Source organism: Hypanus sabinus, chromosome 23 (genome assembly GCF_030144855.1).
Source record: "Hypanus sabinus isolate sHypSab1 chromosome 23, sHypSab1.hap1, whole genome shotgun sequence".
Taxonomy (NCBI): Eukaryota; Metazoa; Chordata; class Chondrichthyes; order Myliobatiformes; family Dasyatidae; genus Hypanus; species Hypanus sabinus.
In genome coordinates, this window is record NC_082728.1 from 11,081,491 (window position 1) to 11,106,225 (window position 24,735).

Sequence of the window (24,735 nt, forward strand, 5' to 3'; positions counted from 1 at the left end):
GGGTTTTATTCCCTAGAGCACAGAAGAATGAGGAGAGATTTAATAGAGGTATACAGAATTATGAGAAGTGTAGAAAGGGTAAATGCAAGCAAGCTCTTTCCACTGAGTTTGAGTGAGACTAGAATTAGAGGTTAAGGGTGAAAGGTGAAATATTAAAGGGGAACATGAGGGGGAACTTTCTCACTCAGAGGTGGTGGATGCGGGTTTGATTTACACATTTAGGGGAAATTTGCATAGGTACATGGAGGAGATGGGTATGGAGGGTGCAGGTGAAGGTCAATGGAATGAGGCGGATTAGTAATTTCCCAAGGACTAGATGGCCGAAGAGCCTGTTTCTGTGCTGTAGTGTTCTATGTCTGTGACTCGGTTAGGTTCAGGATGTAACTAATGAATTGGCCACGGAGTGTGCTGTCTCTGTCTGAACAACTCCCTGTAATGACTCAGTGAACAACGCCTAGCCTCTTTTCCCACTCCCTTACTAGCAGTTGTAAATAGTCTTTTCTCCTTTCTTCCACCAGTACCTTTCAACCTTATAATTAGCTGCAGCAAGTCACCAGTCCTACTCTGTTCCAGAGGATGAGTGTATGTGTAGTCAATGATTCCTGTCCCGTTTTCTTCCTCTTGGCCCTTACCAGAATTTTCCGTGCATGTGAGCCTTGTGTCTGGCTCTTGACGCACATGGCACAGATCCTCCTCTGTAACAATTTGCTTCAAATTCAGTTTCATTTACCTGTCGCCTGAACATTGAAACGTAGTGTGAAATATGTTGTTTGGATGAACGGGCTAACACAGCCTGGCGTTGTCCTGGGAGCAGCCCCCAAGTGCTGCCACGCATTGCGGGCTGCCCCCAGAAGTATGCCCATCATGTTCGCAGAACACACAAGCCACAACAACAAAACGAAGTAACACTCAGTAAATAAATTTAAAAATAAATAATATCGTATCATAAGATGCTGGAGATCCAGCACAGTACCCACAAGATGCTGGAGGAACCCAGCAGGTCAGGCAGCATCTATGAAAATGAATAAGCAGTCAACGTTTCTCACTGAGACCCTTCTTCAGGCTGTAAGGGAAGGGGGAAGACAACCTCCCCTACACTCACACGGAGCCCACTAACCCCAAGTCAGGGTCTTTGACTTTCCCAGTGGACCTACAGGCCCAGCATTAGGCAACGGTTCCCAGGGTGGCTGGCTGATAGAGCTGTGGCACCAGTGTGCCAGAGACCTGTGCTTGATCCTGACCTCCGATTTGGCCTTTGTGGAATTTTGCACACTCCCCACATGACCATGTGGGTTTCCTCTCATGTTTAAGATGATCAGAGGCACAAGTAGGCTAGGTAGCCAGGATCTTTTAAGGATAGAAAGGTTAAATACTAGAAGATATGCTTTTAAAGTTAGCAAGGGGAAGTTTAAAGGCAATGTGAGGGGTACATTCTTTACAAAGAGATTGGTAAGGTGTTACCAGGGGTAGTGGTGGAAGCAGACAATTTGGGGTTTTAGAAGCTTTTAGATAGACGCATATGTGAGGGCAATGGAGACATATGGATGAGGTACAAGAAGAGTACATTTAATATAAATTGGCATCAACATTGGTACAACATTGTGGGCTGAATGGTCTGTCCTGTATTATACTGTTCTGTTTTGTTTTGTAACTCCAGAAATTAGTCAAAGGAAAAACACGGTAGAGTTGGGGACAACTTAAGTCTACTTACGTTTCGACTTCAGTGCGGCATGCTCACATGACATATGCCATTCACGTACTTTTACATATAATCCATAACAAATTAGGTGAACAACAAAGAATGCTTAACAAACGATATATTTACAATATTACTCAGATATATTGGAGGGGTAATTGTTTCAGCAAGAGGGTGGTAAATCTGTGACATTTGTTGCCTTGGACGACTGTCACTAGATAAGCTTAAAGCGGAAATTGATAAGTTTTTGATTAGAAAGGGCACCAGAAGTTACAGGGTGAAGGCAGGGGAATGGGATTGAGAGGGATAATAAATCAGCCAGGATGGAATGGCAGAACAGACTCAATAGGCCAAGTGGCCTAAGTTTGCTCATGTTTCTCATCACCGAAATATTACAAGGGGTTACCCCTGGTAACAAGTACTTCTGGGTTCTATGTTCCAAAAGCGTGAGGGTTGGTTGGTAAATTGGCCACTGTAAATTGCAGCTAATATGTGGGCGAGGCATAGCTTCCGGCAAGAGGTGATGGAAATGAATTTGGAATCTGATGGTTCAGTGTTGAATAAGTGTAAATGGATGGTCTCAATAGACACGACATAGAGACTGAAGGGTCTATTCCTTGCTCCATTTCTCCATCCTAAACAATGGAATGGTTTTTCTCTAAGCACCATTCTGTCTTCTCTCAAATTTCTCTCCTTGTTCTTTGTTGAAGGTGATTATGCTTTCATGGGAGCACTGATAATACAAGAGGTTGTCAAAGAGCTGTTGACGAAAGGCCTTGAAAATGCCAAGATCCTTCTGTTGGCAGGCACCAGGTACGTTTTTTTTGTGTTTGTGGGGCCCCAGCGTTGAAGCCCTCACCACCTTCTGAGATAAGATCAAATGCTTTTCACAGTTAAAAGCAAATTCCGCACGGAGTATGGTGCCCAGCTCCTGCTGGGGAAATTATCCTGGTTACAATCAAATCTTATTTTGGATCTTAAATACTGCTCACGATCCTTAAAGATTAAATTCCACTCTCTCTCACCTGCAATTTGATAAAATCAAACGATGTTGTGGATTAATTAATCTTTGCTTCAAATCGACTAAACTGTTAGCAGTTATTGCCTCAGAATGAAAGCATTTAGATATTTTTAAAGTTTCAGAGTCTAATTAGAGTTCCTCGTTCTCAAATCTAGACACGAAATGCTGAAGGATCATTTGGCAAATTAGGGAAAGGGTGGAACTTTGTCAGAAGTGTTACAAGTACAAGTGTGTAGCAGTTAGTGTAACACTTCACAGAGCCAGTTGTAAGATCAAGGTTCAATTACTGCTGCTGTCTGGAAAGAGTCCGTACATTCTCCCAGAGACCATATAGGTTTCACTTGGTTTCCAAAGACATACAAGTTAGGGATAGTAAGTTAGGTGCATGCTATTTGGCATTGGATGCATATCCCTAGCACATCTTGGACCATGTTGACCGTTGTTGTGAAGACAACACATTTCACTGTTTCATTATCGTACCTTGTTACGAGTACAAGTGGGCAGCATGGTAGCATAGTGGTTAGCACAACGCTTTACAATACCAGTGACCTGGGTTCAATTCCCGCCGCTGCCTGTAAGGAGTTTTGTATGTTCTCTCCGTGACCATGTGGGTTTCCTCCATTTGCTACAATTTCCTCCCACAGTACAAAGATGTTCCGGTTGGTAAGCGAATTGATCATTGCAAATCGTCCCATGATTAGGCTAGGATTAAACTGGGGGAATGCTGGGCGGCTGGTCTCAAAGGGCCACAAGGGTTAATGCTGCGCTGCATCTCAATAAATAAATTAAAAAATAAATAATACCATATCAAAAGATTCTGCAGATGCAACACCCACAAAATGCTGAAGGAACTCAGCAGGTCAGGTAGCATCTACTGAAGGGAATAAGCAGTCAACATTTTGGGCCAGGCCTGGTGAAGGGTCTCAGCCCAAAACCTCGGCTACTCCTGTCCACAGATGTTGTCTGAGCTGCTGCGTTAACTTTCTGAGGAGTCCAGGGGAGGAATGAGCAGCAGAAGTTGAATCAAATTCGAACTTATGGGCAAGTGAGGTGTGAATGCTGGATATGTGAGATGTAAAAGCCGTTAGTTCGACAGAAATATTTGTTGAGTTTGGACAGCTTTTGTAGGCTGGCCAGGCATTGTCCCTTCAGTTGAGGCACTTTCGCTTCATCTTGGAACTTTCAAGTTGCGTCTGTCAGAGCAGAAAATGCTGAAAAGTACCCAGAAGGTCAGTGGGTCTCTCAAGGTTGAAATCAGATAGAATTAAGTAGCAGGGGAGTTCATTGGTTTCTCCTTCTCTGGCTCTGAGATAGGAGATTGCAAGCCTTCTCCTGTTTCTTGGCATTTGAAATGTGTTCTCTCAGCACCTTTGAACCACGCAGGGGTCATCGTGCAATACTCTAGAGCTGCGACCGCGCCAGCCACGAGGCGGGTTACAGCTTTCCTGTGATCAGGAAGAACTGAGATCAAAGCTCAAAAGGCTGCTTAGGCCTCATCTGCACTGCCCACAGTTTCATTCGCGTAACAAGTAGAGACAGAGTGGACACAGAATCAAAGCACAGGGTACATGTTTAAGAGTGTGTACTCAGGTCATTAGTCCAGCAAAAGTAATTTCTCAAGCAACTTTCCCAAGAAAAGTATTTTGAATATGATAGGGTTTCACTATAGCTTACTGTTTATTTATGAATCAGAATCAGGTTTATTATCACTGACCTATGCCATAAAGTTTATTGTTTTGTGGCAGCTGACCAGAGCAGGACATAAAAAATTACTAAACAATAAGCAATATATTCAAAAAATAAATAGTAGAAAAGAAGACGAGTGAAGTAGTGTCCATGGGTTCATTGTCTGTTTAGAAATCTGATAGCGGAGGGGAAGAAGCTGTTCCTAAAATGGTGATGGTGGGTCTTCAGGCTCCTGAATCTCGTCCCTGATGGTAGTAATGAGAAGGGGGCATGTGAGATGCTCAAAATTATGCTCATTTTGAAGATGACATTGATGGTTGGGAGGGTTGGGCCTGTAATGCAGCCAGCTGAGTCTACAACCTTTTGAAGCCTCTGTATGACCTTGTGTATTTGAATCTCTGTATCAGAGTGTGATACAACCAGTTAGAAAACTCTCCACGGTACATCTGTGGAAATCTGCCAGAGTCTTTGGTGACAGACCAAATTGCCTCAATCTCCTATTGAAGTATCACTGCTGGTGTAAATTCCTCATAGTTGCATCAATGTGTTGGGCTCAGGTTGGATCTTCTGACATCCATGAACTTGAAGCTGCTCACTCTTTCCACTGCTGACCCCTCAATATGGACTGGAGTGTGTTCTTCTGATTTCCCCTTTCTGAAGTTCAGTCAATTCCTTGGTGTTGCTGACACCGAGTGCAAGATTGTTGTTGGGACACTGCTCAAACAGCCAATGGTGCATGCAATACAGTTGACGTATTGTCCTTTTGCGTTCACTCGCTGGGGCTGGATCGTGTTTATCGCCTGCTGCCTGAGTCCCGATTCCCAGCTGGTCTTTAATGCCGACCAGGATTGAGTCGGCTCAGCCAACTGTGTTCGGGAAATGCAACAGAAACACTGACTCATTGTTCCTGGCCACGCACCGTGACGTTGTGGCTCTACAGCTGATTTTCTGACAACACACACAAAAAGCTGGAGGAACTCAGCAGGTCCAGCAGCATCCATGGAGAGGAATAAACATTTCTGGCAACCTTTATCCTGATAGGTTGAGCAACCTAGAGGTTTTCTCCAAGGAGAAGAGGAGAATGAAAAGTGACTTGGGGAGTTGTACAAGATGGCAAGAGACAGATCGAGTGGACAGCCAGAGACTTGTTCCCAAGGCAAAAATGTCAAATGTAAGAAGGCATAATGTAAGGGGATGTCAGAGGTAGTTAGTATTTTACACACAGAGTGGTGGGTGCATGGAACACCCTGCTAGGGATGATGGAAGAGGCAGATACACTAGGGACATTTAAGAGACTCTTAAATAGTCATATAGGTGATAGAAAAATGGAGGGCTATGTAGGAGGGAAGGTTTAGATTGATCTTCGAGTAGGTTAAAAGGTCGGCACAACATAATGGGTTGTGCTGTTCTATGTTCTCTGCTAAGTCAGAGGAAAAGGGAGTATTTCAAAACCTCAATATGTTTGTACACCATGGCCAAGCACATGTTATGGTCTGATGCGCTTGTACAAAATGAAGCAGAAGACAACTTAAAGGAGCTATTGAAATTAAAGAATATAATTGTGTGTGATACTGCCATCAGACTAGAACAAATTGCTGTATATTTTTATTGTAGAAAGTGGGAAGATAATGCGGTTTCCAACTGCTTGGTGGCATAGCAGTTAGTGCAACGCTTTACAGCACCAGTGATAGGGGTTCAATTCTCGCCAGTGTCTGTAAGGAGTTTGTACATTCGTCCCATGACAGTGTGGGTTTCCTCCCATATTCCAAAGACATACCATGGTTAGTATGTTGGCGTGGGAAGAGTGGCGACACTTCCCCAGCATGTCCACAGACTGTGTTGGTCGTTAACTCAAATGATGCACATCAGTCTACGTTTCAACGTTTTAATGTACATGTGACAAATAAAACTAATCCAGTCTTTATTTTGAACATTACCCCAAACTGTCTTGCTCAGTATCAGAATCAGACCATGGATGTGCACTCGATGGCCATTTTATTAGGTACACTTGCACATATATAACCAGCCAGTCATGTGGCAGCAACTCGATACATTCAGACACGGTCAAGAGATTCAGTTGTTGTATCCTACCAAACATCAGAATGGGGAAGAAATGTGATCTAAGTGACTTTGACCGTGGAATGATGGTTGGTGACAGGCATAGTAGTTTGAGTATCTCAGAAACTGCTGATCTCCTGGGATTTTCACACGCAGCAGTCTTTGGAGTTTACAGAAAATGGTGTGGGAAAACAAAAAAAAAACAACATTCAGTGAGTGGCAGTTCTGTGGGCAAACACTTATTACTGAGAGAGGCCAAAGGAGAACGGCCGGACTGGTTCAAGCTGACAGGAAGGTGACAGTAACTCAAATAGCCACACGGTACAACAGTGGTGTGCAGAAGAGCATCTCTGAACACATAGCACGTCGAACCTTGAAGTGGAAGGGGTAGAGCAGTAGAAGACCACCCTGGGCTCCGCTCCTGTACCCCAAAAAATGGCCAGGTTGTGAAATTTGCTTTGCAGCAGAAGTACAGTGCAGAACATAAGGATTATGATAAATTACAATAATGTCATATACCAGTGATATTAAAACTGATTACACCTAATTCTGAAATACATATTTTAAAAAAGTAGTGCAACAAAAACTGCAAAGACTGAGGTATTGTCCATGGGTTTCATGGCCTGAATATAGGAAACACGTGTTATATTTTATATTATTTTCTTATATTTCAAGATGTGATTTTGTTGTGTACTCCTCAGCCTATGATTGGTCAAAATACAGGTCGGTAAGATGGTAATTCTTTGGAGAGTTGGAATATTCTCTGCTACATGAGATCAGTTACTGACTGCCCAGCCAAGTATAAAACTGGGAAACAAACTTCAGAGATTAAAATAGGCGTGAACCGGGACCTGAAATTTGAGTATGGAAATTTGAAGACCGGTAACTAAATATACCTGAATGCTAAACTGTCAGGGAAGGCATAAGAATAAGGGGAGAATAGAAAGAATAGTATTTGTTTTTCTGTGGAGATCTGCCACTTACTGTATTAATGGGTTTGGTTCTTCAACATTACCACTATCACTAATATTTTAGTCTCTCAATCACATCTGCTAAACTCAGAATCCTTTCTTCCTAAAGAAGGCAAGACATTGGCTATATGTCATTAGGAGTTTGAGGAGATTTGGTTTGACACTGAAAACACTCGAAAACTTCTGCAGACAGGCTGCATCACTGTCTGGTATGGTGGGGGGCGCTACTGCACAGGACTGAAAGAAGCTACAGAAAGTTGCAAAATAAGTATTGGCCTCCATAGTATCCAAGACATCTTCAAGGAGCAACGTCTCAGAAAGGTGACTCCATTATTACAGACCCCCATTATCCAGAACATGCAGCTTGCTCATTGTTACCGTCAGGAAGGAGGTACAGGAGCCTGAAGGCATGCACTAGGCGATTCAGGAACAGCTTCTTCCCCTCTGCTATCCAATTCCTAAATGAACATTGAACCCTTGAACACTACCTCACCTTTTTTATTATTTCTGTTTTTGCACAATTTTTAATTTAACTAGTTAATATACATATATAACTTACTGTTGTTTTATTTATTTATTTCTATATTTATCTTGGATTGCATTATACTGCTGCCACAAAGACAACAGATTTCACGATATTAAACCTGATTCTTATTCCGATTCCTTTGCATGGAAACCATTACCCTTGTGTAGATTATTGACACAGATGCATACGAGTCAATGTACTGCAACGTCAGAATCGCAGTCAGGTCTATTGTCACTGACATGGGTCGCAAACTTTGCCGCTCTACGAAGTACAAATGAATAAATCAATAGTACAAAAGAGAAATATTGATCATGTTGACGGGTTCAGTGTCCGTTCAGAAACCTGATGGCAGAGGGGAAGAAGCTGATCCTGAATTATTGAGTGTGTGTCTTCAGGCTTCTGTTCCTCCTCCCTGGTGGGAGTAATGAGAAGAGGGGCACATCACAGAGGGTGAGGATCCTTAACGATGGATGCTGCCTCATTGACGCTTCGCCTCTAGCAGACATCCCACCCTGCAAAAACTCATTTCAGGGAGGTAGCACCACTAACCCCGCCCCCGCAACCCTAAATCCCCCCTCCCCCACCGGTTGACCTCCAAGGGTATATGTATACAGGACATTTGATTTTGAAAGAACACAATTTATTTGATCACATGTTGAAACTATTTACACATACACACTCTCCTTGTTGAGTATTTTGTTGGCAGTCTCGATGCTAATAGCTAATGTAAATAGCTTTTCTATTTCTTTTGCAAACTTTCCCTGTACTGTGATGTGGCTTGCTCGGCAGATTTGAGCATTTTGCTGGAAGTCTCAACCTCATAGCAGTCTGTGTCAATGAATTTGTTAATTTTGCAAGACATCAGATTCACAAGTGCTTTGTGAGACAGCTGACTTCTGAATTCTGTCTTAATGTGATGCACCATGCTGAATGCCCTTTCCACATCACAATTAGAATTTGGCAGCACCAAAAGCAGCTTCATCAACTGGCAGAGCTCTTTGAATCTCTACTGCCCTGTGCTCACAGATTTTACTTTGGACAGCTTCTCCCAGAACTCATCAACTGGCAAACTTTTGTAGTTCGGCACCAGTCCTTCAAGGTTAGTTGAGACATAATCCAGGACTTCCAAGTGGAGACATTCTCTTGCATCTGCCTTGATCACATTTGGAAATCTCTCTGCCAAAGTCAAAATCTGCTCTGGATTCACCTCATCTTGTCTCTCTGTTGACCACTGACAGATTTCTCAAGATTTGGTCTCTCATTGGGAACTTCTCCAAGACTTTCTGACATAGAATGTTTCGGCATCTTTGAAGAACTGCTTTGTCTTGTAAGGGGGGGGGGATCTCTTGTTCTTCCTCGCTTAGCAACTGCCTCCTTGCCAGGTATCCAGTAAAAATCTCTTCATCCAGGCGGTGAATTTCAGGGTTGCTCACATCGATCTCCTGAACGTTCTGTTCTCTCAATACCTTTGGCTCAATAAATCTGCTTGCTCTGTCATGCAGGAGCTCTTCTACACTCTGACCCAACTTAAAGAGGGTAGGTGCCTCGTTTTGAAAAATCAAATTGAATTTGTCAAAACATTGTGTGACATTATGGAGAAAGCATGTGTATATTTTCATTTTGGGGTCTTTCTGCCTCTTCTGAATATGAGATGACTTCTGATTCTCACACTTTGACTCAAACTATGAAATAAAAGCTGGCTATCGGTGGAGCAGATGGTCTAAACCTTTTCTTAAAGAAAGCCAGCGGGTAGGACAATGGCAACATGAGTGAATCTGCAGATGCTGGAAATAAATAAAAACACAAAATGCTGGCAGAACTCAACAGGCCAGACAGCATCCATGGGAGGAGGTAGTGACGATGTTTCTGCCAGCATTTTGTGTAGGACAATGTTTTTGTACTCGCTGCTGGGCAACATTGCAAAACTCTTGAAACTGTTTTAGGTCTTCTCTTTGTTTGGAACTTTTCTCAGAGTAGTAGTAGAGCAGTTCCTCAGGTGACATTGAGAGCTCCTTAGCAGCAGTTTTGGCACAAATTTTGACCAGGTGACTTGGACAGCCAACACTGTAAATATGAGGGGCCTGTGCTTTCACTCTTGATATGACAGAGTTGTTTTTGCCAATCATCGCATTGCAGTTGTCACTGCTAAATCCTACACAGTTAGACCATTCGAGGCCTTTGTCATGCATGGATGATGCAATGTTGTTGAATATGTTTTCAGCTTTGGCATCATTGCACACTGGCATGTCTACAAATCCAACTGTTACTTTATCCTGTGTTTCATTATAGTACCTGGCTAAAATGGCACATTCCTTCTCACACATGATATCGCTGCTTTCGTCAACCAAAATACTATATGGCCTTTTTTTCTGTCCGGATGAGCTTGTAGAGATCCTCTGCACCTTCAGGTTCCAGTGCCATGTTCGCAATAGCTGCTGTCTTGGTTGATGAGCAGGCATAGTGTTTTGCTATTTCTGAATCAGGAAACATTTTCCTGAATAGCTCGCCCGTGCGCTTACACACCTGGAATGGCAGGTTACGCTCAATGATGAAAGATGAAAAGTACACCTCAGCTCTAGTGATCTTCTCTGTCAGACTTTGGTTTTCTGCTGAAAAGAACTGTGAAATACTTGAGCAGCCTTCCCTGCGCTTAGCCTCCCTAATATGTTGTGTTCCCTAAAAGAAATAAAGCATAAGGTGTATCCATATTATATTGTCTTATGCAGAAAATGTGGCTTTAAAATATGTACTTATTATCATGGAGTTGTTTTTTCTTCTATTACAACTTTAAGCAAGTCTACAGGGAGTTTGGCCTCATCATGTAGGACATCAATAGAGTAGCTCCTTAGCAGCTAGCCGGCTAGTTTAAATAACATTAGCTATGTTAATGAACGAATGATACCTGTTAAACTCACCTCACCTTGTCTTTTACAGTCATTTAACCCACCATGGGCAATAGAAAAGTCAGTGTTGCAAACAGTGCAGTGAGCAACACTGTCATTATTTTTGACTCCTATTAGTGTAGTCTGGGGTGAAGTATGTTTTATATTTTCTTTTTTGGGAACACTCTGCCATGGTGCTGCCCGACATTAAACTGAACTGATGGACAATGAAAGAGAGAGAGAGGTCGACTGTAAAGCCCACCCACAGAGAAAACTACTTAGCACAAAGAGAGACCAATCAGGATGCTCTCTGTGTCACTCTCTCACTGCATGCCTGTCTCTCTCTCTCTCTCTCTCTCTCTCTCTCTCTCTCTCTCTCTCTCTCTCTCTCTCTCTCACTCTCTCTCTCTCTCTCTCACTCTCACTCTCACTCTCACTCTCACTCTCACTCTCACTCTCACTCTCACTCCCACTCCCACTCTCTCACTCTCATTCTGTCACTCTCATTCTGTCACTCTCACTCTCACTTTCTCAAAAAAATCTATTTCCGGGATATTGTATGTAATTTGTGGATGTCAGAGAGCCGCTATCAATATGTGGGAGACTCCTGAGAGGTGGGATGTCTGCTCTAGAAGATGCTGGTGATGATGGGGAGATGGTTGGTACTGCAACTCTCTGCAAACACCATACCAGGCTGTGACCAGGCTGTCACAATGCTCTCCTTCGTACATCTGTAAAAAATTGTTAGTCTTTCATGACGTAGCATCTGTTCGTTGAGTGTCGTGTTGTATGACATATCCATGTCCCTGATTGATCTTGGCAAGCTTTTCTACAGAAGTGTTTTGCCATTGCCTTCTTCCGGGCAGTGCTTGTCTGGCGTCAGTGGTTGTATAACCAGGACTTGTGATATGCACCAGCTGCTCATACGACCGCCCACCAGCTGCTCCCGTGGTTCATGTGACCCTGATCGGGCGGTGGGGGGTGGGGTCTGAGCAGATGCTCCACCTTGCCCAAGGTGACCTTGCAGAGGGAGGAACGCCTTACCCCTCCTTCGGTAGAGACGCATCTCCACCCCGCCACCCAGGTGACATATCAAATCTCCTTAACCTCCTAATGGAGTAGAAGTGTTGGAAGTTTTGGTTGTCAGAATCAGAATCAAAATCACATTTGTTTTCACTGACAGGAAATCTGTCGTTTGTAGCAACAGTATTTGTGTTTCCCCAAAGCAGGGAAGGGGAGGAAACAGTTGAAACCTGGAGACTGGAGAATGGAGGACTGCCCGTGTGTGTGAGTGAGCGGTAAGGAAGAATAGGGATTGTTTTGTCATTCGTTGAGTTCTGTGTTTTTCTGCTGAACATTCTGAGTGTGCTATGTTGGCGCCGGAATGTGTGGTGACTCTTGCAGGCTGCCCCTAGGACATCCTTGGGCATGCTGGTTGTTAAAGCAAACAATGCGTCTCACTGTGCGTTTCGCTGTCCGTGTGATAAATAAATACGAGTGTGAACAGGCAGTTTACAGCTTGCTTTATGCAGGGAGTACATTGCTAATTTGACACAGCGAAGAGCTATTTCATTTCTTGCTGCTTTTGAATTGGAACGTGCAAGTCATTTTAAATTAGGGGAACACTTAGGAAACAGTGACAACAACATAATTACGCTCAACGCAAGAATAGCAAGACCCAAGAAAAGTGAGAGGCATGTTCATTTGACTGGAAATAGCTAATTATACTGAGAGATGATAAAGGACCTTGTCTAGGTTAAAGGGTGTGAACAATTGGCAAACAAGACTGTCCTTAAAAGCAAATCTAAACAGAAAGCAGTGAGGGAAAAAGGAAAGGTATTGATGATTAATCCCACACCGCCAGGTTCAGGAACAGTTATTAACCCTCAATCATCAGGCTCCCAAACCTGTGTGGATAACTTCACTCACAGCAATACTGAACTGATTTCACAACCTACAGTCTCACTCTCAAGGACTCCACAACTCATGTTCTCAGTATTATTTATTTATGTTTCATAATTATTGTAACATTCTCACTGGGGCTCGTATGCCAACTTGGCTCGTTAACTGACTCTGTCAACAGCCACGTGACTCAGCGGCCGTCTGTCATAAGCACTGCACGTCTAGGGTCAGTCTGATTTGGGTTTAACCAAACAGGAATGTTGGGATGTTCCGATTAAAGGAACCTTGCTTAGAGCGAATGCTGTGTAAATAATGCCCGTACAGTTATTGGTAGCTCAGAAATGACAGATTGTACACCAGCATAAAATTATAAAGATACTATATCCTATTTTCTATTTTATTAAATAGTTAACAGAGAAAGAAAAAGGAAAATTAAAGGGCCAATTACAGTTAACTAGTCTAAATGTGCACATAAGCATTGGAGCTCATTTCGGTAGTAGCTGGGTGTGTCACTTTACTTATGGCACTGAATTTTCCTCACCAACCACAGGTAGGACTTCCTTCTTGGAATCCTGTGCCTTGCAACCGGGTCACCCCTTCAGATGGGACCCTCCAGATGTCTTCCCTTATACTCTTCTCTCCGCCAAAAAAACCCTGAACCAGACTACCATCCTTCAGAAAACCCTTCCTACCCAGCTCTCCAGAATGCTCCATGCCATCCCACTCCCAACTGGCTGATACAACATTCCTAAATTGGAAAACATGGCTCCTTATTTTCAGCCGAAGCCAAAACACCCTCATCAGCAGGACACGCTGCTTTTACAGAAAACTACTAAAATAAAATACCTCACAGCATAGCAGTAGAAATCCTAACCAGGGCATTACATTACAATTATTATTATTTGTTTTTTAGTATTTGCACAGAGTGCCTTTTGCACACTGATTGCTTATCAGTTTTTGCTGGTGTGTATTGATTGTATTGAATTTCTTTGCTCTACTGTGAATGCCTGCAAGAGAGTGAATCTCAGGGTTGTAAATAGTGACCTTAATGTACTTCGTCAATAACTTTACTTTGAACTTTTAGGCAAAACAGGGAAAGGCTGCTGATAAGTTGAGAAAGCAATGAAGTGGTAGGGTAAACAGATATCGATGGGCTGTCACCCCTAGAGAGGAGGGGTCTGTACTGAGGTTGCAGTATTACTGAGGAAAGACTACAGTTCCTAGAGACGGTATAGGGATACTCAAAATTCAAAATTCCAACTGAGATGGATGTGATTGGAGGGATGAAACTATTTCTTCCTTAGCTGTCTTCCCCAGTGACAACTAGGGAAGAAATAGGCGAGGAAGGGTGGCAACAGTTACTGCCCTTTTCTTGCACGAGTAGGTAAATCAGCAAAGATAAACCAGGAAATAATAAGCCAGCACCACACACACAGAATGCTGGAGGAACTTGGCAGCACCACACACACAGAATGCTGGAGGAACTTGGCAGGCCAGGCAGCATCAATGGAGAAGAGTGAACAGTCGACGTTTCAGGCCGAGACCCTTCGGCAGAACTCTTTTCCATTGATGCTGCCTGGCTTGCTGAGTTCCTCCAGCACTCTCTGTGTGTTGATCAGATTTTCCCTTGTAAGTAATAAGCCGGTCAATGTTATATTCATCATCAAAGTCGGAAACAAATTAGCGCTGCTCCCTGTAGGCCACGGTGGCCAAGTGGTTAGCATGACGCTGTTGCAGCTTGGGGCTTTGCCGAATTTCAGTGCTCAATTCCACCACTGCCTGTAAGGAGTTTGTACGTTCTCCCCATGAGCGCGCGAGTTTCCTCCGGGTGCTCTGGTTTCCTTCCACGGTCCAGAGACGTGCTGGATAGAAGGTTAATTGGTCGGTGTAAATTGTGGTGTTAGTGATAAATTGGATGGTTGCTGGGCATTGCGGCTCATTGGGCTGGAAGGGCCTGGTCTGCAATGTATCTCTAAATAGATAAAAAAGTATATTTCTGGCACTGGAAGCAATTTACTTTTAGTTTTCTACAGACTTTATCTACTGGATTTGACCATCTGCAGGAGAGTTAACTCAGTATATTGGAAATTAAATTTGGAAATAAAGTACAGAACCAGGCCCTTCAGCCCCCCCCCCCCCGAGTTTGTATTATGCACCCACCACTCATCCTACTTTAATCCCATTTCTTTTCATCAACTTTCCATGTATATTATCACTCATCTTCATTCCAGGGGCAGTTTACAGTGGAGCACCATTAGTCACCTGCAGCCCTTTTTTATTCTCATTCTTTGGCTCCTGCCAATCTTCTATCTATGCTGGTATGTTTCCTGTAATATCATGGGCTCTTATCTTGTTAAGCTGCCTCATGTGTGGCACTTTGTCAAAGGCCTTCTGAAAATCCAAATAAACAACATCCACTGATTCTCCTTTGTCTGTTATTTCCTCAAAGAATTCCAACAGATTTGTCAGGCAAGATTTGTCCTGAAGGAAACCATGCTGACAGCCTATTTTTATCCTAAACTTCCAAGTACCCCGAAACCCCTTCCTTAATAATAGACTCTGACACCTTCCCAACTGGCTTATAATTTCCTTTCTTCTTCCTCCCTCCCTTCTGAAAGAATGGAGTGACATTTGCAAATTTCCAGTCCTCTGGAACCATTCCAGAATCGAGTGATTCTTGAAAGATCATTACTAATGCCTCCACAATCTCTTCAGTCACCTCTGTCAGTACCCTGGGGTGTAGCCCATCTGGACCACGTGACTTATCTACCTTCAGACCTTTCAACTTCCCAAGCAACTTTTCCTTGGTACTCACTTCTGCCCCCTGACACACTCAGATTTCTGGCTTATGGCTAGTTTCTTTCACAGCGAAGAGTGACACAAAATACTTGTTAAGTTCGTCTGCCTCTTCTTTGCCCCCCAAGTGAGGCAGGGTATTTTTTTGCATGGAGAGTGGTGGGTTCTGGAATGGATTGCTAGGGGAGGTTCCAGAAATGGGTACGATAGCAATAGAACATTACAGCACAGTACAGGCCCTTCAGCCCACAATGTTGTGCTGACCTTTTAACCTACTCTAAGGTCAATCTAACCCTTCCTTCCTACCTAGCCCTCCATGTGTCTGTCATCCATGTGCCTCTCTAAGAGTTCCTAAGGTACCTGCCTCTGTGACACCGTGCTCCACATCCCACCACTCTCTGTGTAGAAATCTTACCCCTGCAACCCCCCCATACTATCCTCAAATCTCCTGAAAATTATGCCCCTTAGTGTTAGCCATTTCCGTCCTGGGAAAATATATCAGGCTACCCACTCAGTCGATGGCTCTTATCATCTTGTACACCTCCATTACATCACCTCTCATCCTCCTTCGCTCCAAAGAGAAAAGCTGTAGCTCGCTCATCCTATCCTTGTAAGGCATGCTCTCTAATCCAGGCAGCAGCGTCCTGGTAAATTTAGGAGGCATTCAGACAGGTGCAATTTCAGGCAGGGAATGAAGGGGTGCAGCCCCTGTGCAGCGAGATGGACTGGTTAAGAATAACGTCATGGTCAGTGATGAACCTCTCCCTGTGGTATACTGTTCTATGTTCCGACCGACCTGTGTGCCTTTGGGATGTGGGAGGAAACCGGAGTGGATTCAGACTGCACCGGAGGCCAGAGATGAACCCAGGTCACTGGCACTGTGGCTCTACTAGCCACCTTTATTAGATACTGGATGGACATTCAGCTCAGAACCACAAGCGACTGATTATCCTTGGCAAGGTACAGCACTCTGAAGAAACAGCAGATAGACTAGCTTCAGGAAATGCAGCGAACATAGTTCATGTGAATTTCCATGAAAGCATGGAGACCTACGGCAACGATGTTGACACATTGAAGTAATTGGCTTGGATTCACAGGAAAAGGGCAACCAGTCAAGAAGAAGACAGTGGGGGCAGGTAAAAAGGAAGTTTCTGTAACTGGTAAAACATGCTAAGATATGTTCCACATGGTACGTCCTGCTTTACAGAACATACTCAAATGTGTCAGGAACAGAGGATAGCAAACTGGAATTTCCTGATGGACACAAAATGGGGAATAAATGGCAGACCCAGTACAAACAGTAGAAAGTAATGTGCAGGACTGTGCACTCAGTGGCCACTTTATTAGGTACACCCGATCGTTAATGCAAATATCTAATCAGCCAATCATGCGGCAGCAAATCGATGCATAAAAGCATGCAGACGTGGTCAGGAAGTTCAGTTGTTGTTCAGACCAAACATCAGAATGGGGAAGCGATGTGATCTAAGTGACTTTGACTGTGGAATGATTGTTGATACCAGACGGGTGGTTAGAGCACTTCAGAAACTGATTGATCTCCTGGGATTTTCACACCTAACAGGACTGTCAATATAACACAGAAATACAATTGTATCAGCATAAATTAAGCAGTCTGATGGCCTGGTGGAAGAAGCTCTCCCAGAGTCTGTTGGTCCTGGCTTTTATGCTGCAGAACTGTTTCCCGAATGGTAACAGCTGGAACAGTTTGGTTGGGGTGACTTGAGTCCCCAATGATCCTTCGAGCCCTTTTTATACGCCTGTCTTTGTAATGTCCTGAATAATGGGAAGTCCACATCTTCAGATGCACGGGGCTGTCCACACCATTCTCTGCAGAGTCCTATGATTGAGGGAGGTACAGTTCCCATACTAGGCAGTGATACAGCCAGTCAGGATGCTCTCAATTGTGCCCCTGTAGAAAGTTCTTAGGAGTTGGGGGCCCATACCAAACTTCTTCAACCGTCTGAGGTGAAAGAGGCGCTGTTGTGCCTTTTTCACCACACAGCTGGTGTGTACAGACCAGGTGAGATCCTCGATGATGTGTATGCCGAGGAATTTAAAGCTGCTCACCCTCTCAACCCCAGATCCATTGTTGTCTATATGAACTCTGTCAACGTGAAGATGCAAGGGTAAATATAGGTAGCAGCACAAGAGAATTCACAGAATCACAGAACAGTGCTGCAAAGGTACAAGCCATTTGGCCCATTGAGTTTTTGCCAACTATGGCGCCCATGGAGCTTATCGCAATTTCAACCCATATCCCTCCAGACCTCTCCTTTCCATGTACCTATCCAAGTCCCTCTTAGATGATAGTATTGTATCTGCCTCGACCACTTCCTCTGGTAAATTGTTTTATGTTTTTTATTTTCTTTATTTATTCTGTGGCTTGCCGGTGAGACTTTGTGTATTCTGCTTATCTTTCGTTCTGCGAGAGTGATGCTGAGCTGCCTTTTTGGAGCGTTGCAGTCTGTGTGTTGCAGGAACTTCGATTGTGCTGTAGAGTGTGTGTGGGGGGGGGGGGGTCCTGTATAGACAAATACAAACGTTTGTAAAACAAGGAAATAAGTGACCATCTTAATTCCTATGCCCTATTCCCATTCCAACATGTCCGTCCATGTCCTCCTCTTTTGCCACAATGAGGCCACTGTCAGGGAGGAGGAGTAACATCTCATCTGGGCAGCCTCCAAACTGATGGGATGGATTTCTCCTTCTGGTAATTTTTTTCCCTCCCCTTCCCTCTCCTATTCCCCACTCCAGCCTCTTATGACCTCTTATCATCTGCCAACCACCTGGTGCCCCTCCTCCTTCCCTTTCTCCCATGGTCCGTTCTCCTCTTCTATCAGATTAATTCATCTCCAGCCCTGTACCTTTCCCACCCACTTGGCTTCACCTATTGCCTCCTATATTGTGCTCCTTCCCCTTCCCCCACTCTTTTACTCTGGCGTTTTTCCCCTCCCTTTCCAGTCCTGAAGAACGGTCTTGGTCCAAAACGTCAACTGTCAATTTTCATAGACGCTGCCTGACCTGCTGAGTTTTTCCAGCATTTTGTGTGTTTTGTTCTGGATTTCTGGCATCTGCAAAATCTCTTGAACTTAATATCTGGCAGTGAGTGTTCTACTCCGAACAAAATGGGAACATTTTTGTGTTCAAGAGAAAAAGCAAACTTCCTGCCCTTCTGCTCTCTGGTTTAACTTACCTTCTGAACCAATTTTGGGGAATTATATTTGAAGTGCATCACCTATTTCATTCCTAATTGGACAATAAGGGTGACACAATGGCACAGTTTGCAGAGACGCTCTCTCATAGTGCATGATACCTCGATTCAATCCTGGCCTTGGGTGCTATTGACTAGTGTGCAGATGACTGGTGGAATCTGTGGAGACTAAAATTCTTCCATCCCTAGTCATCACTGGTGACACAGATTACGTCTTCCTTAGCCCTTTACCTGTTCCACCTGATCTTACTTCATCCCCCACCCCCCCCCCCCCATCGACCTAACCACCATCCCCCCTCACAAGGTCTCACCTATCACTTGTACTCCTTCCCCACCCCCCCACCTTCTTATTCTGGCCTCTGCCCCATTTTTCTGCCTGAAACCTCAACTGTTTCTACCCCTCTATAGATGCTGACCAACCTGTTGTCTTCCTCCAGCACTTTGTGTCCGTTACTCAAACTAACCATCTTCCTTTGTGTTTGGCCAGTGGAGAGTCTTTCTCCCGTTCCCTCAGCTGACTTCAATTTTAAATGTCCATTTTCATTGACATTTTGGCCTTATCTCTGGACTTTGGCTCTTCACCATGTTTGTAATGACTTAAGGAGCCAAGTGGCCTCACCAAAACCTCTGGTGAATCATCAGAGAAATCAGCTGGTGAATGGCTGAAGCTTGTTGGTACCATCAATGCACCTTGCTCTATATTGTCCATGAGAGGCTGGACGATGGGATGATAAAATTGTCAGATTGTATTTAGAACGTAGAACATAACAGAGGACAATACAGCACAGTATAGCCCCTTCAGCCCACACTGTTGTATGTTAAACAACCTTAAGATTTGTCTCCTTATGACAGCCACAAAGCAAAGAAACCACAAGGAACCCATAAAAAAAGACGTCAAACACCCAGAATGCAGAGAGAGAGAGAGAGAGAGAGAGAAATACATCGTGCAAACAATAAAAGTAAGCAAATAGTACACAGAACAAAAGTGAGTCCATAGACACGAAGCCTGGAGCAACTAGTATCAATCCAATGCTTCCTTCCTTCACAACCCTCCTATTTTTCTCTCTAGGTGCCTATCTAAGAGACTCTTAAATGTCCCCAGTGCCTTTAACTGTGATCCCTAGCACACACCTACCACTCTCTGTGTAAATAAACCTGCATCTGGCAGCTACCCCCCCCCCCCCTTATTCTTTCCTCCAATCACCTTCAAATGATGTCCTTTCATATCAGCTATTTCTGGCCTGGAAAAAAAAAGTCATGAGGTGTCCACTCTATCTATGCCTCTTGTCATCTTGTACACCCCTATCAAGTCACCTCTCTCCCTCTTTCGCTCCAAAGGGAAAAGCCTTAGCTCGCTCAGCTGATCCTCATAAGATTTACTCTCTAATCCGGGCAGCATTCTGGTAAATCTCCTCTGCACCCTCTCGAAAGCTACCACATGCTTCCTATAACGAGGTGACCAGAATTGAACACAGTGTCCCAAGCACATCCAACCTGGGTTTTGTCCTATTCGGATTTCTCCTATTCTGTGCATCATTGCAGTGGGAAATCTCGTGTTAGAATGTTGTAGCATTACCATAGACACGCTCATGTAGGGTTTGCCTGCTGACTATTGGAGTGGTAAACACGTTCTTTATGTTCATGCTGTCACTTGCAGTGGAAACACCAAAGGAAGTTTTGAACCGAGATATTTACAAGTCAGCAACGGGGAGAAGTCCTAATTCGGCCGTCATTGTGTTGAAATTCTTTGAGCTATGGTGGTCAGGCTTACAAAGATAGCTGCCTGTACATGAATGGGACTATGAGTGGATATGAGGATGTATAGTTTCTATGGTATCACAATAAACAATTGTCAACAATGATTGTTAGATAAAATTGGAAGCAAAATAGCTTGTCCAGTCCAGGCGAGTTTGAGCTTGACAACAGAAAAATAAAGCTACCTTCTTTTTTGATGTCCATTCCCAACTGTTCTGACTCCCTGAAATGGAATGCAGAGAGGAGTATAATTGATGTACAATCCTGCAGTACAAAAGATGAAAAAGTGCAAGAGGGTGTGTATCTACATTAAGTGCCCACACGAGTGATGGTGGTGTTTGGGCTGTGGAACAATAGGGGAACTGGGGATGGGAGTGATGATCTGCTTGGTTGCCTGATTGCACAGAGTGTCTCAGAAGGAATAAAGGTGTAGACTATTGTATAAATGGAGAACAAGTTCAGAAAACAGAGGTGCAAAGGGACTTGGGAGTCTTCATGCAGGATTCCCTGAAGCTTAACCTGCAAGCTGAGTTGGTGATGAGGAAGGCAAATGCAATGCTAACGGTCATTTCGAGAGGACTAGAACATTAAATCATGGAGGTACTGCTGAGGCTTTGTAAGACATTGGTCAGACCACACTTGGAACATAGTGAGCAGTGTTGAGCCTCTTATCAGAAAAGGAGAGAATCCAGAGGAGGAACACGAGAATGATCCCAGAAATGCAAAGTGTATGCGAAGCGTTTGATCCTGTGTTCCCTAGAATTTCAGAATGAGTTGGAAACTCAATGAAATCTATCGATTACTGAAAGGCCTAGATAGGGTGGACATCGAGAGGATGAGTCCTAAAATGGGGGTGTCTACACAGCCTTAGAATAGGAGGACACCCCTTTGGAATGAAGATGAGGAGCAACCTTTTTTCCCAGATGGTGGTGAATCTGTGGAATTCATTGCCACAGGCGGCTGTGAGGGACAAGCCATTGAGTATTTTTAAAGTGGAGGTTGGCAGGTTCTTGATTAATCAGGGCATCAAAGGTTACGGGGTGAAGGCAGGAGAATGGAGTTGAGAGGGATAGTAAATCGGTCATGATGGAATGGTGGAACAGACTAGATAGACCAAATGGCCTAATTCTGTTCCTGTGTCTGATTATCTTATAGTCTTATAGATTGCAATGGTTTTGTTTTGAGACAGTGCCCTCTGAGAAGAGCAAAACATCCTATGGAGTGTTTGAAGAAGGGTGGGGAGGGAAGTGTTGGGAAGGATTCTCCCCTACATCCATTACCAGGCATGCGTCTCCCACAAATTCACAGAGACGCTGCTGCTTTTGGGAGCCTGCTTTGCACCGACTGGCACCAGCGTTACTGTTGTACCTCTTGCTGTGTTTCAAGTGCTTTGGTGGAGGTCCTGAAGGTATGAAATCTGCTGTGGAAATGCAGTTCTAGTTCCTGAGCAAGGGGGAGGATGGTGTTGGTGCTAAACAGTCACGTGTCAGGGAGATGTCAGGAAATCCACCATGTTACCTTTCTGTTTGGTGTGTGCTCCAAGGTACCAACACTTGAGTGGAAATAACTGATCCTTTTTATCCCTGATATGAAACTTCGGCCAACACATGAAAGCAATCCTGATTAATTCACTTAATGGGTTCAATAAAAAGGTTAAATCCTGACACACTTCAATATTCAACTAGTAATTGGAGTGTGACCATAAGATACAGGAGTAGATAGGCCATTCGGCCCATCAAGTCAGCCCTGCCATTCAATCATGGCGGATTTATTACCCCTGTCAGCCCCAATTTCCTGCCTTCTCCTTGTAGCCTTTGATGCCCTTATTAATCAAGAACCTATCACCCTCCACTTTTGAATATACCCGATGACATGGCTTCCACTGCCATCTGTGGCAATGAGTTCCACAGATTCACCACCCTCTGGCTAAAGAAATTGCTCCTCATCTCTGCTCTGAATCATTGCCCTTGTGCTCTGATGCTGTGCCCTCCAGTCCTTGACTTCCCCTCCTCATAATAGGGAGGATGTGGAAGCTTTAGTGGGTTTCACTGTGGAGAATAAATGCTTTATTCTTTTAAGACAATCATAAAAAGTGAATTACTGCAGGTGTTGGAAATCAGTTATAATGAAAGCTTGTGGTCCGGAGATGTGAACCTCACCTTCTCTTTGCAGTTTTACAAACACCTGACTTAGCTGTTTCCAGAATTTTAGTTACACTCTGACTAAAATTCATTCGGTAACTACTGTATGGCATGTTGACCATTCAGAGACGCTCTTCTACAGAGATGCACTGTTATATATAATACACGGTTATTTGAGTTACTGTCGTTTTCCTGTCAGCTTGGCCATTCTCCTCTGACCTCTCTCATTAACAAGCCATTTTCACCCACAGAACTGACGCCCACTGGATGCTTTTGTAAACTCCAGAAACGGTTGTGCGTGAAAATCTGGGGAAATCAGTAGTTTCTGAGATGTTCAAAGCACCCTGTCTGGCACCAACTATCATTCCCCAGTCAAAGCCACTTTAATCAGATTTCTTCCCATTCTGACATTTAATCTGAGGAACAACTGAACCTCTTGACCACATCTGCGTGCTTTTCTGCATTGAGTTTTGCCACATGATTAGCTGATTAGATATTTGCATTAATGAGCAGGTGTACAGGTGTCGCTAATAAACTGGCCTCTTGTCACTACACAGAAGGGACCCATTCAGCCCATCAAAACTGCAAACATCTGGTAGAGCAATACCCTCCTCCTACTACTGCCATTGGGAAGGAAGAACGGGAGCCTTAGGTCCCACACTACCAGGTTCAGGAACAGTTATTATCCTTCACCCGTCAGGCTCCTAAACCAGTGTGGATAATTTCACTCACCCCAACACTGAACTGATTCTATGACCCACAGACTCACTTACAAGGACTCTACAACTCATATTCTCAGTATTATCTTTGTGCTCTTTGGTTTATCTTGCACATTGGTTATTTGTCAGTCTTCATTTATAGTTTTTCATAAATTCTATTATATTTCTTTATTTCCTTTGCAAAAACCCATAAGAAAATAAATCTCTTGGCAGTAAATGGTGACATATGCATACTTTGATAATAAACTTTACTTTGACCTTGACTTTGTCTGAAATGACATCAGATGGGAGGCGATGTCTTCATGCCCCTTGGGTTCCTTATGGGACCTTGCATGAGGAACTGCTCCTACATTGTGGGCTTGCTTCAAAGTGAGTTCTCGGAGATTAAAGGAATTTCTGCTACCCAGCCTTGGATTAAATATGCTTTTATTGTGGAATCGCCACTTACGTTCTGCTTATCCTTTCAATGTGTAAATGTTGCTTTATGTGGCTGTGATGAAAATCACTATTATTACACACTTAGCATACAAAGGCTTTTGAAATAGTAGAGAATGTTTTTGTTCATTAAGGTTATGAGAGGCCTGGCAGAGAAGTCTATGACTGGAGGGCATAATTAGACAAAGGATTAGAGGGGATTTGAGAAATATTTCACTCAGCGAAGGAAGGGGGTCTGGAACTCATGATGTGAAAGGGCGTTGGAGGCAGGAGCTCCCTTACGTTAAAGAAAGGCATCAGAGGTAGATAGGGTGGGTGATAATGGAAGCTTTTTGGCACATTGGCCTTCATAAATCAAGGCATTGAGTATAGGAGTTCATACACACAAAAGAGATTCTGCAGACATGGAAAATCTTGAGGAACACACACACACACAAATGCTGGAGGAACTCAGCAAGTCAGGCAGCATCTTTGGAGGGGGGATAAACAGTCAGTGTTTTGGAGGTGAAGCGGGCAGAAGCTGGACTAAGAAGGTGAGAGGAGGGGAAGGAGCATAGTTGGCAGGTGATAGGTGAGACTAGGTGGGGATGAAGTAAGAGGCCGAGAGGTGATTAGTGGAAGAGGTCAAGGGCTGAAGAAGAAGGAATCTGATAGGAGAGGAGTGTGGACCATGGGAGAAAGGGAAGGAGGAGGAGGAGCACCAGAGGAAGGTAATGGGCAAGTGGGGAGGAGAGAGGAGCCAGAATGGAGAATGGGGGGGGGGAAATTACTGGAAGTTTAGAGAAATTGATGTTCATGCCATCAGGCTGGAGGCTAGTGAGGTGGACTGTGAGGTTTTGCTTTTCCAACCTGAGTGTGGCTTCATCGTGACAGTAGAGGAGTCCAAGGGATAGGAATGGGAAGCTGAATTGAAATGGG

At 43.9% G+C, this 24,735-nt stretch overlaps 1 protein-coding gene across 3 annotated transcripts in view; it reads left to right on the top strand.

The window, feature by feature from the left end:
* The window catches only part of notum1a (notum, palmitoleoyl-protein carboxylesterase a), an 80,687-nt gene that overhangs the window by 23,805 nt on the left and 32,147 nt on the right, over positions 1–24,735 (top strand). For 2 of the 3 annotated variants that reach the window (XM_059948381.1, XM_059948380.1), the window contains 2 exons: positions 2,407–2,509; positions 12,067–12,138. In XM_059948381.1, coding sequence (XP_059804364.1) covers positions 2,407–2,509; positions 12,067–12,138 — 175 coding nt within the window. The remainder of the gene's footprint in view (positions 1–2,406; positions 2,510–12,066; positions 12,139–24,735) is intronic. The other variant, XM_059948382.1, reaches the window with a different exon arrangement.